Source organism: Marmota marmota, unplaced genomic scaffold (assembly GCF_001458135.2).
Source record: "Marmota marmota marmota unplaced genomic scaffold, marMar, whole genome shotgun sequence".
Taxonomy (NCBI): domain Eukaryota; kingdom Metazoa; phylum Chordata; class Mammalia; order Rodentia; family Sciuridae; genus Marmota; species Marmota marmota.
In genome coordinates, this window is record NW_025999913.1 from 2495339 (window position 1) to 2510351 (window position 15013).

At 37.3% G+C, this 15013-nt stretch overlaps 1 protein-coding gene across 15 annotated transcripts in view; it reads left to right on the top strand.

The window, feature by feature from the left end:
* Positions 1 to 15013, top strand: part of Fars2 (phenylalanyl-tRNA synthetase 2, mitochondrial) — a 509560-nt gene that overhangs the window by 288702 nt on the left and 205845 nt on the right. For all 15 annotated transcript variants that reach the window (XM_048799745.1, XM_048799744.1, XM_048799738.1 and 12 more), the window contains one exon: positions 5098 to 5258. In XM_048799745.1, the coding sequence (XP_048655702.1) occupies positions 5098 to 5258 (161 nt within the window). The remainder of the gene's footprint in view (positions 1 to 5097; positions 5259 to 15013) is intronic.

Consider the following 15013-nt stretch of genomic DNA (forward strand, 5'->3'; position numbering starts at 1 on the left):
TTTGAAATGTTCTTTGCTAACGACATACTATTCCCTCTCTCTGTAACTTGGAGCTGAATGCCTGTGTTTCCATTTGTCTTTAGGATTGCCTGGATGCCAACTGATAGCCACAGGTGCTAGTCTATAACTTACTATTCAGGCTTCCCCCACCCGGACCCTGTGTAATTTAATCTTGTGGTTCCTTGAGTGATGGGGATCTGTGAAAAAATTATCCTTTAGAAAAATGCCAAATGCAAAGTAAAAACAAGAACAAAATGCTAAATGTAGCTTGCTGAGAGATCATTCTCTGACCCACAGTCCACACACATCTGCTTAAAGCAATGTGGAGATTCATGCTTTAGGGAGCAAATTGGTGGCACTCTTAGAGATGGGCTGGATGAGGAGACAGGGTGAACTCCTTGGATTGAGCGAAAGACTTTTGTTAAAGACACGTCCACAGTGACAGTAGGACTCAAATTAAGGGAGGCCTTTGAGAGACTTCTGAGATATCATTTAAAGGTCTTCGCCTGATATGAGGTGGTATGTGAAATAAAACTTCACTTCCAGCCTGCTGCCTTGGGTGACTAGATGGGTGATGATCCATTCACCAAGCTGGAGAAATAAAATGAAGGGCAGTGATTCATGTGGTGACAGGGGATTGGGTAGCCTTGACTTAAGATGGTTTGATTTCTAGGATGAGCAATGTTGTGAATAATAGTGGGCGACCTGGCCTTTGGAGAGACGAATGGATATTATGACACAAATGAGGTGGTATAATATAGTGTATTCATCTTATTTTAAGCTTCTTGTAACTCCTGATCTCTCTCCTGTTTGAAACTTTACTTTTTTATTTGCAATATTTTCAGACCAAGAAAAGTAGAACCTGTGGCTACAGTGTAGTTTTAGCTTTACCGTAATGGAAAATTATTCCTTGGTCATGAATTCAGACAGCACGCAATAGGGATGGCATGTCTCTCCTCCACAGTGCCCAGAACCTCATCTAGGGAGATTTACACAATCGGGGTGGTTCCCAACTGGGGCTGGAATCCTCCTAAGTCTTCTCTTACGTGTCTGCTAATGGTGCTGGGGGAACTTGAAGGCTAGGTTCCCCCTTGTGAGCTCCTACACAAGTCCTCTTCATCTTGCTGAGCTTTCTCAGAGACTAGTGGTGGAGTTCCAAGAGAATCTTTGGAGGGAAAAATCCTGACTGAGAGGAAATGTCACAACACGATCATTAAAAAAAAAAAAAAAAAAAGCAGGAGGTAGTTGCATGACTTTTTTCGTGTAATCTCAGAAGTCACATCACATCTCTTCTCCCTTATCTCTTGATTGAAGTATCTCAGCCCACTAGGATTGAAGATGAGGGGTATTGGGGAATTTGCTTGAGTTTTTTGAAACCCCCACAAATAGCAGCATTAATTTTCCAGGCTTAGAATGCATTGGCTCTTCTGTAGAGAGAAACACCCAAACAGGCTATAAGTGGAACATCAGAATCCATTTTTATTAATCTAGTCTTTCCTGGAAGCCTGACACCAATGAAAGGGATTATTTGTTGTTTTAAAACCTGTTAGGAAAAGAATAAACAGAAAAGAAAGCACCACATTTTATCTAGTCATTAAGATTTCTATTACAGGTTTAGAATCCCTAATCAGAAATCCAGAACACTCCAAAATTCAAAATACTTTTTGTTCCAGAGCATTTCTGATAAAAGAAAAATCAACATATACCTGAAAAATTTCTCATCACTTTTTATATACAAAGCCACATATTGTAAAGCCTTCCACCTTTTGTCTTCATGTGCCCTGTTCTCTCCCACCCACCCCCAAATAAAAAACAGTATTTGAAATCCTTCAGAAGGTGTTACAATAACATTCCATTATTCATTTAACCAATTTCCTATGAATAAACATTTGGGTTGTGTGCACTCTTTTGCTATTATAAACACTATTTCAATAAATCACATTGTAAATTCACAAATTTTCATGAATAGTATCTGTTCTAGAAGTTCAAGTAATATGTGACAGTATATATTTTGAATATTGATAACTAGTGCTATGTTATATTCCTTGGGTCAAAAAATTAAAACCCACATGCATCCTACCAGCAGTGTATAAGAGTGCTTTACTACCAAGTGTATGATCATTTTTTTTAAATTTTTTGCCCCCCTGGTAAGTAAAAACTGGTAACTTGATTCAATTGTATCTTGCATTTTTCTTAACTGAAGTATTCATTTGTTTAAGAACCATTTTTTTCTTTCCTTGTCTGTGAATATCTTCATATTCTTTTCCCATTTTTAAATTTATTGTTCTTTTTTTTAACCTACTTTTAACAGATCTCCACTACTTTTATTTTTGCTTTGAGGAATGGGGAAAGAAGTGAGGGGTGGTGCATGAAAAGAGCAGATAACAAATTACTGGATATGAAATAAAACCAAATCCCCTAGATCTGCTGCTCATTCAGCTATAGATAGTGGTCTCTAGATGGTTGGTTTTGTCTAACATTTGAAGATGAAGTGTAAATGATTTAATAAACACGCTTCAATTGCAAAGTAACATTAATACTCCCACCTCTTTTTGTTGTTGTTGTTTATTTTTTACTTGAAAAGACTTTAACTAGTACAGAAAATGTTTTAGAAATTGTTGGTCGAAGGATACAAAATTTCAGTTAGGTAAAAGGAATAAACTCGAGATCTATTGTACAACATGGTAATTCTAGCTAATAACTATGTATTGTCTACTTGAAAATTGCCAAGACTAGATTTTAAATGTTTTCATCACAAGAAAGTTTATGAAGCAATCAATGATTGTTAATTGATTCATTTTAGTAATGCCACAATATATATCTATATCAAAACATCATGTTCTGCATCACAAATATCTCATAAAGATATTTGTGAATTTTAAAAATAAGCAGTTGTTTTTGAATTACTACTCATAGTGACCCATGAGCATCACATTCTTTAATTTTCATATTATGACTCTCATTTGTACCTGTATTAAGTAGTAATCATAGTAAATATTTATTTTATCATAGAAGTGTTCATATTCTCTTATACTCTGATTTAATAACATCTATGTAGTTATTTTATGTATTTTAATATAATAATATTTTAATGTACTGTAATATTTAAGCAGTTTACTAATTTTGGACACTTAGATTGTTTTCTTGTTTTTCTTCTTATAAGTAATACTGCCCCAAATATCTTTATTTATCTTTCTGCTTTTGTTAATTCCTAGGGATAAATCTCCCCCTAAAATCTTAGAATAAAATATGTGAGCATTTTTGTGTTGGTGTTGTGTTAATTTTTGTGTCTTTAGTTGGTCATCAGCCTCTCTAAGGTTTTTAGGCATCACTATGTATTACTCTATTTTTCCCTCCCCCATCAGCTTCTTTCTAGGCAGGGGTCACTTGGTCAGGAACTCTGGCTGCAGCATTCTTCTGGTTAAACAGCCCTTTCCCTGACCCCCTTCTGGAATGATCCTTTGTCCTGGGAACACAGGTAGCCAGCCACTCAGTTTTCTTCATATTCACTCTCCCTCTGACTGAGCCCTACTCTCTCTGTATCATTTTCTTGTGGCATTTTGAATACTTTTTATTCATTGAGCCTTGAAACAAATCCTTTGTTTAAAGGCTCACATTTCTTTCTGATTTCTCTTATCCTTGTCATTTGTGAATGATGGTGGTGGCAGCAATAACCAGAGCACATCAGCTTCTCTCTGTCCCCTCCTCAGAGTGTCAGCTGCCCAGCCTCGCTGTCTCTTCACCCCTCAGCCTTCCTAGCCTGCACCCTGGCCTTTTATGGTTGGAACTCTGCCATTTTCTGTCACCTTTCTCCACGTTTCTTATCTGATTTGTTTTTTCTTCACTCCTCTCCCTGCCACAAGAACAAATTATCTCATAAATGGCTTAAAACAACACAAATACACTATTCGTTTCCTTGCTTCAGGACTCTGGATGTGGACTGGTGTGGTCCCCCAGTGTGTGGTCTCCCCAGATTGTAATCAGAATGTTAGGGCTGTATTCTCAAGCTCTGGGTCTTCTCGCCTAGCAGACTGAGGAGGATGTGTTCTCCATGATTATGGGAGTGGGGTTCCCATGTGTCTCACTGGCTTTGGTGTGCCTCTCAGCTCCTTAGGGACTCCCCGAGGTCCTGGGCACATGTTTCCTCACAGCATGGCCTCTCATCTCCTCATAGCCAGCAGGGGAAATCTCTCTGCAATCTGCCAAGGTGGAGAGAGTCATACAAGTCACACGAGACAAACTAATGACTGGGGTGAGACCCTGTCCTTCTCATGGGTCAGTTACAATCAAAGGAAGAGGTTTCCATGGGGCTGTGCATGAGAGGTAGGAATCTCGGGGAGCCACTTCAGTCTGCCTCAGGAGGCTGCTTTATGTCTGTTTGTAATTTTTTCATTTCATGAGCTCATTTTCCAAGCTTTTTTTAGAAGTATGAACTGCTCCTGTCACCTTTCTTACACTGGACCGCCCTGTCTTTTGTCTTATACTCTGATTCATACATGTGAAATGCACTGTTAGAATTCACTGTACTGACAGAATCTGACCCGCTTGCTACCATTTGGGGTAATTGTCACTAGATAGGCATTTCACCATGGCTTCCTTGCCCTCTGCACATGGTTGGAGGAGCTCTTACTACCAGGAAACATGGTGTTTTAATAAAGTTGAAGATTTTGATGGCCTGACACACACTTTCTGAATGTTCACAGTCCAGTGTGGCCTGTTTTGCACATATGGCCCTATGTGTAGCCAGTTCTCTTATGTAACTGACACCTAGAAGGCTACATGTTTAAATCAGTGCAGGTAAAGACTACAGAAAAAGCATAATTCAGAGGTGAGAATGCGGGTTTCAAAGAGCCTGAACTTTATTCAGAAATGAAAGAAAATACTATCGTCAGTGTGGCTCCATAGTGCTTTCATGAGGACAGTAAGGAACATGAAGAGGAAGGAAAAGTAAGATGGGGTGCCTTCCACCACGGCTCTGCAGGGCGCTGCTGACTATAGGCCTCAGGCAAGGTTCCTGGTAATTATGGGGAGGAGTGTGTACCTGCCCAATCTTCATACTTCCCTAAACAGCCCTTTTATTTTCTTTCCTAATTATAGCTGGTGCTCAAGATCGAATCGGCTGGGCTTTTGGCCTCGGGTTAGAAAGACTGGCCATGATCCTCTATGACATCCCTGATATCCGCCTCTTCTGGAGTGAAGACGAGCGCTTCCTGAAGCAGTTCTGCATCTCCGACATTAATCAGAAGGTGAAGTTCCAGGTGAGATGACTTGCAAGAATTAAGTCAATGATAATAAAAATGGTTGTCAAGGATTGAGAGGATCTGCTACTTGAAAACTGCTGAACTTTAAAATAATGTGAATTTAAAAATAGGTTAAATAGAGGTCCATAAATACTCATGAGGTTCATAAACCTTCCGAAATTATATGCAGAAAAAGAGAGATTTATCAATCTTATTAGTCTAAACAGAGAAAAACAATTTTGGGCTTTGTTCCTGACCATTTTGTCATTGTGAAGTACCCATCTTTATCAATGATGATATTTTTCTCTTAAAGTTTACCTTTCCTGAGACTAAAATAGACACACTGGCTTATGATTAGTGTTTAAAATGACATCTTTTTTTTTTCATATAACTTTCATCCTTTGTCTTTATATTAAAATTATGTTTCTTATGAATAGCATAGAATTGGGTCCATTTTTTAAACCCAGATTTAAAGTTTCTATCTTCTAATTGAAATGTAAATAAGGAGGTCATTCCTCAAAAAAAGAAAAAAAACAACAAATAAATGAGCTCACACTTCATCTCAAAGCCCTAGAAAAGGAAGAGCAAAACAACAGCAAATGTAGCAGAAGGCAAGAAATAATTAAAATCAGAGCGGAAACCAACGAAATTGAAACAAAAGAAACTATTGAAAAAATTAACAAAACTAAAAGTTGGTTCTTCGAAAAAATAAATAAGATCTACAGACCCTTAGCCATGCTAACGAAGAGAAGAAGAGAGAGAACTCAAATTACTAACATACGGGATGAAAAAGGCAATATCACAACAGATNTTATTCCCTGAAGACCTTAAAAGAGCGTACTACAGGGATACTGCCACATCGATGTTCATAGCAGCACAATTCACAATAGCTAGACTGTGGAACCAACCCAGATGCCCTTCAATAGATGAATGGATAAAAAAAATGTGGCATTTATATACCATGGAGTATTACTCTGCACTAAAAAATGACAAAATCATGGAATTTGCAGGGAAATGGATGGCGCTAGAGCAGATTATGCTAAGTGAAGCTAGCCAATCCCTAAAAAACAAATGCCAAATGTCTTCTTTGATATAATGAGAGCAACTAAGAACAGAGCAGGGAGGAAGAGCAGGAGGAAAAGATTAACATTAAACAGAGACATGAGGTGGGAGGGAAAGGGAGAGAAAAGGGAAATTGCATGGAAATGGAAGGAGACCCTCATTGTTATACAAAATTACATATAAGAGGTTGTGAGGGGAATGGGAAAAAAACAAGGAGGAGAAATGAATTACAGTAGATGGGGTAGAGAGAGAAGAGGGTAGGGGAGGGGAGGGGGGATAGTAGAGGATAGGAAAGGTAGCAGAATACAACAGACACTAGTATGGCATTATGTAAAAATGTGGATGTGTAACCAATGTGATTCTGCAATCTGTATTTGGGGTAAAAATGGGAGTTCATAACCCACTTGAATCTAATGTATGAAATATGATATGTCAAGAGCTTTGTAATGTTTTGAACAACCAATAAAAAAAAGTGTGTTTCTTATTAGCAGCATAGAATTGGGTCCATTTTTTTAAATCCAAGTTTAAAGTCTCTTATCTTGTAATTATAATGTTCAATACACTTAGATTTACTCTAATTGTTTATATAATTGGGATTAATTCTATCATGTTTTTATTTCTCAATTTCCCCATTTATTCTTTATTTGTTTACTCCTATGTTTGGAAATTGAGCTTTATTTTTTTTGTTTTCGTCTTCTGTTTTATTTCCTCTGTTGCTATTTAGTTTTACCACTTCGAATGATTTTTAAGTGGTTACTCTAGATTATAGTATGCATAATTAATTTATCACACTTTACCTTAGATAAATATTACGCAACCTGATGAAATATTTAATAACCTTCTTATAATGTAATTTTATTTACCTCTTTTTTATATTATTGTCATATTTTGTTTCCCCACAACTCATAATCCCATTGTTATATTTGTTTCAAATAGTCATTTTTCTTTTGAAGAAGTTAAAACTATATTGTTTCATATTTCCCTTGTCATTTACTTTCTGTAGATCTTGGTTATTTTCTGTGATCATTTCCCTTAGCAGCTTTTTTTAGTCTGGAAACAATTAGAAATGATTTTGTTTCACCTTCATTTTTTTTAGGAGTATTTTTATGAGTATAGATGTCTACATTGTCAAATCCCCCCTCCCTTCAATTCTGTTGGACATGTGATTTTCTTGCCTTTCTTTTTTGACTCTTGTTTTGAGCAGTTTGAACTGTGTCTGATTTTCTGTTATCCTGCTTGGGGGTTCATTGTGTTGGGTTTCTGTCTTCAACTATTTTGGAAACTTCTCATATATCTTCTCTTCTAACAATGCTACTCCCTGTAACAAGGGCCCTCTTTCCTCCAGTGTCCGTTAACAGAGACCTCATTTCCTTCACAGCCATCACGAGCAGGGCTTTGACCTCTGTATTTCCCCGTCAGTTTTTTATGATGAGTTATATTTGTCTTTCTCAGACATGTAAGTTTTCTCTACCCTGCTTCTCACTTCCTCCTTACCTGGTCAGAGTCTTTACCATTCATTTCTACAACAGTATGTTCAGTACAAACTAACCTTTTTATATCATAGTGCTCAAAATGCTCTGTCCATGAACTGGTTCCAAGACCACTTTCATGTTTTTTAAGTATTTGTAACAAGTAGTACCTTACTTCCAGATACCAAAATATGTATTGGTTTCCTGTTGCTGCTATGACAAATCACTACAAACTCAGTGGCTTAAAACAACATGGATTTATTATCTTATAGTTGTAGAGGAAGAAAACCAAAATCAGTCCAACTGGCCTAAAGGGAAGGTGTCAGCAGAGCTGGGGGAATCTCTGGGGGAGGCCTGCTTCCTTGCCTCCTCAGGCTCTAGAGGCTGTCCTCATCCTGGACCCATGGCCACACATCACATTGCATTGTTACCCTTCCATTTCCCTCTTGGGATCTTATCACCTTTCTTTGTTTTTTAATTTTTGCCTCTTTTTATAAGGAGTCTTGTGATTACATGAAGCCCAGCAAGATCATTCAGGATAATCTCTCCATCCCAAGAGCCTTTCTAAATGACTTCTGTGGAGACTTTTTTTAATGTAAGGTAAAATGTTCACAGGTTCCAGGGATTCAGACATCTTGGGGGAGGCATTATTTAGCCTGTCCCTTTTTCCTTTTTATATTCAGAATCACATGGCCAGCTGCTCACCTTTAGACCCAACACAGTGGTTTTCTTGTTTGGGATAAGTAATACAGTCAGTAGTAATATGTTAGCAATTTTTAACTGTTTCAGAGAGTAATTATCTATATATAGTTTCAGACTCATCCTGTCACTTAGTGCACTTGACCTTAGGCAGTACTCTTCACAGAGGATAGGAGAGGAAACCTGGGGGAAAGGCCTCTTAGCAACTCTGAGCTGTGGTTTCTCTGGCCAAGAAACTCTGGAAGCCCCTGTTGTGTAGGAGGCAGAAGTTTCTCTTTGTTCATCTCCCCTTGGGCCCTCCTATATTATGCTTCAGACTCTCTTGGTCTCTGTGGTGTCTTCTTCTGAGGTCTCCAAGCTCATCCAGCTGTGAGTGCACTCTTTTGGGTGCTAGGAGCAGTTTCTCAGTGGAGTGCCCTGAGGCCTTATTTCTGTGATTTTTTTTTTTTTTAATGAATGCCTGAAAACCATTGTTTAGATCTAGTAAGTAGGATCCTCAAGTTGTAATGTGATTTTAATTTTTGCTTTTTATTTTACATATTTTGAGTTAAGGGCTTTACCTATTCTGGCCCTCTCTGGCCCACCTGGATCAGTGCTTGAGATAAGTGGATGAACAGTTTGGTTGTTTTGTCCTACAAGTGTCATCTTGCTCCATACAAGAGATCATTGTCCACCACTTCAGTTCCCATACTGTGCTCATTGATGTGGGTGTGCCTTCATTCATGTACTCCAGCCAATTCCTCTAAAGCCACATTTGCAATTTCAATGCACTGAACTTAGTATTCAATTAGTGCAACTTTTGTTAATTGTCTAAATGTTCCTTAAACAGTCCAGAATTATAAATTTAATGTTTTGCCCCACACAGAGTAATGTTGTTGTTGAAAATTGCTCAACATTGTACATTTTACTTACATAGTTTACTTAAAATCATTAATTACCTGTCCATAGTGGCTTACAAATAATTCAGTAATATTGCCTATAATCTTTTCTCCCAGTAGGGAGCTTTTCCTGGCTTTCTTATCTGGCCACAGGCCATCTTATTCCTAACCTGGATGCTGTCTCAAACACTTGTTACTGCAACTGCAGTGGTGGAGAACAAGTGAGTGAGTGCAAACTCTCACCCCACGTGTAATCACGCTTGGTCGTGAGCACTCATTTTGGCCTTCATGACCACTCTGTTACAAGATCTTCTCAGCCGTCCTCTGAGTTTAGCTGCTATTCTTCTTTCCATTTTACAGGTGAGAAACCTTGCAGGGTAGTCATCTCACTAGCAGCATTAGCACGGTATATTGTTCACTCAGAGCTTCAAGGAGGCATTTCCTGAAGTTTAACCTGACTTAACATTCATAGGTTAACCTGGCATGCCTGAAAATCCAGCTGCTCAGGAGCCTGAGGCAGGAGAATCAGAAGTTCAAAGTCAGCCTCAGCAATTTTGTGAGGCCCTAAGCAACTGATGGAGACCTTTCTCAAAAAAAAAAAAAAGGTGGGAGGTTGGGGGAGCTGGCTCAGTGATCAAGCACACCTGTGTTCAAACCCTGGTTTTAAAAAAAAATCATAGGTAGGTTATTCAGAGCCAAAGGATTTATTTTCCAACAAATCCAATAATTGGTGTAGAACTTAGAGAAAAATTAAGCATTGAGTTTAAATGGCCTACTTTATGAATTTATTAGCAGCTACATATATTAATGTCTCTCAAACTTTAATATGCTGATGGATCACCTATGGATTTTACAAAAATGCAGATTCTAAGTCAGTATATTTTGAGTGGAGCCAGAGATTCTACATTTAAGATTCCCTCCTTAACCTTTCCTCCTTTCTTTCCTTTTTGTGTTTGCCCAGGTGAGGGAACTGTGTAAGTAAATTTAGTTTAAATGCACGTTTAAAAAAATATGCTGAAGTCAGAGATTTGCTTGTGCCCTTTAGAATTAGAACTAGGGGTGATTTCACAAGAAATTGAAAGGGCAAAGAATTCAGTAGGCATCAATAGGACAGTGCCTATGAAAGGTTCTGGTATCAACTCAATCATCTCTGAGGTCAGCCTTGCCTAGATGTCCAGGGGAAACTGTCAAAGTTGACCAGTGCTCTTTCTATGGCAGCAAGCACTGTAAGAACTGGGAGCTTGTTAAGGCCAAGGCTAAATCTTTTCCTTTTACTTATTCCTTCTGGCAATTACAATTCAATAAGGCATTCATCTATACAGTAATTTATTGAGACTTTATGATATTTGCCACTTGTTGAATCCTATGTGTAATTCATTAAGCTAAATATTTTGCTTGTGCTAAAGCTTTTATGGACTGCAATTGATAGAGTAGATATAATAAGCCCATTTTGTGGATGATGAAACTGAGTCTGGGCGCCAACAAGTAATTCGACGAAACAATACTAGTAAGTGACAGGGCAATGATTTTTATGAAAGCTAACTCCGGAGAGCTCCCAATGTTGAACTAGTAAACTCTGTTATTGCCTATACCAAGTATGCTAGATGCTAGAGTCAGTAAAGTGAAATGGGCAGTTCCTGACTTCAAGTTGTTTATAATCTAGAGGAGGAAACTTTATTAAGAGACACTTATAATATAAAAAAATGGTGGTGCTATATATAGGTGAATGTAGAATTTCACTGATACTGACCAATGAATGTGGAGGTCAAAAATTTCTTCCTCTTTATTTTAATCCTGTTTTGCTAGTTAATTCTCGAAATCCTTCTCTGTCCCTCCAGAATTGTATTAGAGCTTGAGCCTGTGATTACTTCCTAATCTCTCTGGCTTGGAATAGCTCCTGGATCTGGTTTTGCTGTCATTATCATAAATGGTGCTAGCTAGAGACAGTGCAGGATTTTACAGTGTTTCCTCATTATGTTCCCATAAAAATCCAACTGTGAGAATCCCATTAGTTTCATTGCATCACATTGAAATTAATAGATCTCAAACTTTTGAAATTATTTCCACGTGCACTTTTCCCACCTCACCAAGTTTTATATATACATGTACATTAAGTATTATCTTTTGCTGAAAAAAATATGTTTATCCCAGAAGAAACTAATAGGAAGGGACAGGGAAAGAAGTGAGAAGATGACCAACCATAGGACCTTTTATGTGTTCAGTGAGCATTATTTACTTCGTAAACGAGGAGAGACACAGTGATAGGAGAACAGATGGGTTTGTATCGGGAATCCTCATAGTATGGGTATGTAGGCATTTATAACAGAGCCTAGCACATCTTGATTAATGCCTATTAACTCTTACTCATATTTTCACCATCACCAGTATTATACCACCATGACTGCTACAAAATAGGTACTGTTCTGCTGGTGGCGGCCACTGTCCTCATAATCCTTGGTCCTTCATGTTCTCAGGTTCTGTCTTCAGCTTGCTTTGTCACTGGAGTTGTATAATCCCAGCCTCATGACACTAAGACACTTCATTGGCCCAAAGTCCATTTTGTCCTATGGATTGAAGCTCTGTGTTTATTTTAGGTTGCAACTTCTGTCTTCAGAGGAACTTTTGGGTTAAGCTGTCAAGTTAAGACTCTTTTTTATTTTGGTGAAACTGGGAAATCTGTCATATCTAGAGAATTGCTACCATAATTTCTTTTTTATTTATTAAGCACTTAAAAAAATAAGAACAAGTCCAGCTTTTTGTGTAGTCTGCTTATAGTGTGGATTGCAGTGATTTATTTTTTGTAACTCAACATATACACACATTCAATATCTTACTTGTATTTTCTTGGCTGTTAACCTAATAGACATGTACAAACACTTCCTGTTGATAGACAACATGTTGAACCTTAAATCTTCCCAACATCTATAAAATTTGACAAAGTATGGGCAATACATTTCAGGAATCATTTATATGACGAGAAATGTTGATGTTTCTATCCCTGTGATATTTCTGTGCTGTAAAGAATCATCTAAACTGGATGCTAATAATTGATGGGTCATAAAGTTAAAGGAATTTTAGAAAAACATCATCAGAATAGATACCAGGGGCAAATAAATACAAGTATTAAGAAACTGACCTAGAAAGAACATGTCAGTTAAGTGATGACAGGTGGATAAACATTTATCTTTCCTATGGAATATGGAAAGGAATTGTTACAGAATAGTGGTGGGGATGTTTTCGGCTTCAACCAAGAGAAGACCCAGTTTAAAATGGCATAAATAAGAACACTAGCAGCAAACCCTCAGTGTTGCCAGGGCTCTAGAACCTTGAGCTTTTTTCCCTCAGAATGGAAAGTTGGCAACAGGCTCATCAAGCATTACTTCATGCAGTAAGTTGTAGAGGCAGAAAGTGAACACTCTTCTTCCTTTATTTTTTATTTATGTGAAAAAAAGTTTTCTAAAAGTCTTCAGGAGGCTTTCCTCACATCTCATCTTCAAGGTAGTTGGAGTAATCTGTGAAGTTAGCCTGTTATTTTCTGCTATTTAGACTGAGCTCTTGTCAATAAGGCTCATGCTTTTGCATTATTTTGTAACCAGTAATGACAGTTGCATCCAAGTAGGCCCTTCGAAAGAAGATGGTTCTTATTATTGCAGCCATTTTTTTGGAATAGATTGTCACTTATGAAGTGGAATGATAGAGGCGAGTAGAAAAACTCTTCCAGCCTAAAATCATTCCCTTCTGCTGACAATAGCTTAAAATCTCCCTTTAGTTTAATGCTTTGATCCCTAGTCAAACATAAAATGTTCCTTTTGCCTAGAACGGGCTATGGCTACTCTCAGAGGCCAGCTGAACAAGAGTAATGGGCAGTATGTGGCTTGGAGCACTTTTTCCTGTTTAAAATACAATGTAGAAGTCAGGGTCATCATGGAGCATTCAACTAAGTTAACTATATTGGCCAAAAGGGAAAAGGGCTGAAATATTAACTTCAAGGTCACTCAACCTAGGAATGAGATCCTCAGAGTTATCAAAGAACTGACAAATGTTGATCCGAGTCAATTAAGTGGGAAATTCAATGTTCATATTAATGTTCTGGGACCAAATTAAATCAAAGTAATTTACCTTACTAAGAAAAATTAACCCAGGAAGGTAAGTGGGATCATTAAGCATCTTTATCTGGGCAAAAGAACAGACAAGTCTTTTCATTGTTTCAATTAGAGGGGTAGCCTGCCCCTTTAACTCAGAAGATGAGAGGAGCTTTGGGGTTCATCTGCAGTGGGAATTATTTCATGATTACCCTGTGGTACAGCTTTTCAAGCTAAACATTTATGTTGGCTTTTTTTTATGTGTAATCTGGTGATCTTGGAAATGAAGAATGTGGTTTTAAAAGAGCAGTAATTTATATAGTGGATAGCTTAATTATTCTTTCTATCACTTACCTAATTAATGCATCAAATGTTTTCTTTCAATGTGAGGGAGAATTTATTTTCTAAAGAACCTCCCTGTGAGATGCATAAATTATCATTGTAAGATATAATTCACTACTAAGCACAGTGAACTATAAATAGGTGACCCTTTTAAGAGATCATTTGGCAGAGTGTGAACTCTAGGTTAACTACTATTTGAGAAGTAATTATATATTTCTTTTTATTCATGTTTACATATCCTAAAATATGTTTAAATAGTGAATAAAAATATGTTTTACGTATCTTAAAATATGTAAAATAATTACATATCCTAAATGTGTTTCTGGATTAGATTTGCTAACAATGGTGCACACCTGTGAGCCCATTCCCCTATTCTCCACCTTTATCAATTCCTGGATTTGTGCCACCAATACTTTTTTTTTTTTAAATGAGTAAAAACAATTTAGATGAAACACATCTGCCTCCCTGGTGACATTCCCCTTCCCTGATATCTTCCCCAGAGGTCACCTATATATACTTCAGTTGGATGTGCGCCATTCTCTATTATTGCTGCATTTGTATGTGTGCAAAAACAATTTGTAGGATTGCTTCAAATTTATATCACATGGCCAAAGTAATTAAAAAACAGAAATTCGGAGAGGTTTTTCGAGAAATGTAGAGCACCAATAATAGCCAAATAACCAATTTACTTAATCTGATTTAAAAATCTACAATAACTGTGAGAAGGTGGAACTCAGGCAAGGATGAACGCATAGGCCTGAGAAGTTCAGTGAAGAGCTGAAAAACAGACCTGTACTCAATGTGCTAGATTGTTGACAACACTAGCCCTGCAGAAAATGACAAGAGGGAAAGTCTCTGCACACATGGAGCAGGGATAATTGGGTATCTATAAGGTAAAACTGAAACTTGACCCCATATTTCTAATTATTCAGAAATGAATTCCAGGGGGTTTGTAAATGTAAATGCAAAAGGGAATTTATTAGCTTGCTCCCTTTGAAAAACTCATTTCACCATGAGTGATTCTTTGATTCTTATTGGAGTAAATTGAATTGAGGAGATTGAACTAAATGAACTATGGTAATGTAAAATTAAAACCTAATTAAATGTCTGATCTTGAAAGTTTTGAAATGAATATTTATTTAAAGTGGTTGCTATAAGTTTTTTGTAAAGCATTTTATCAAATTAGGGGTGCTTCCTTCTATTTCTAGTTTGCTAAGAGTTTTTTTATCATTAATGGATAT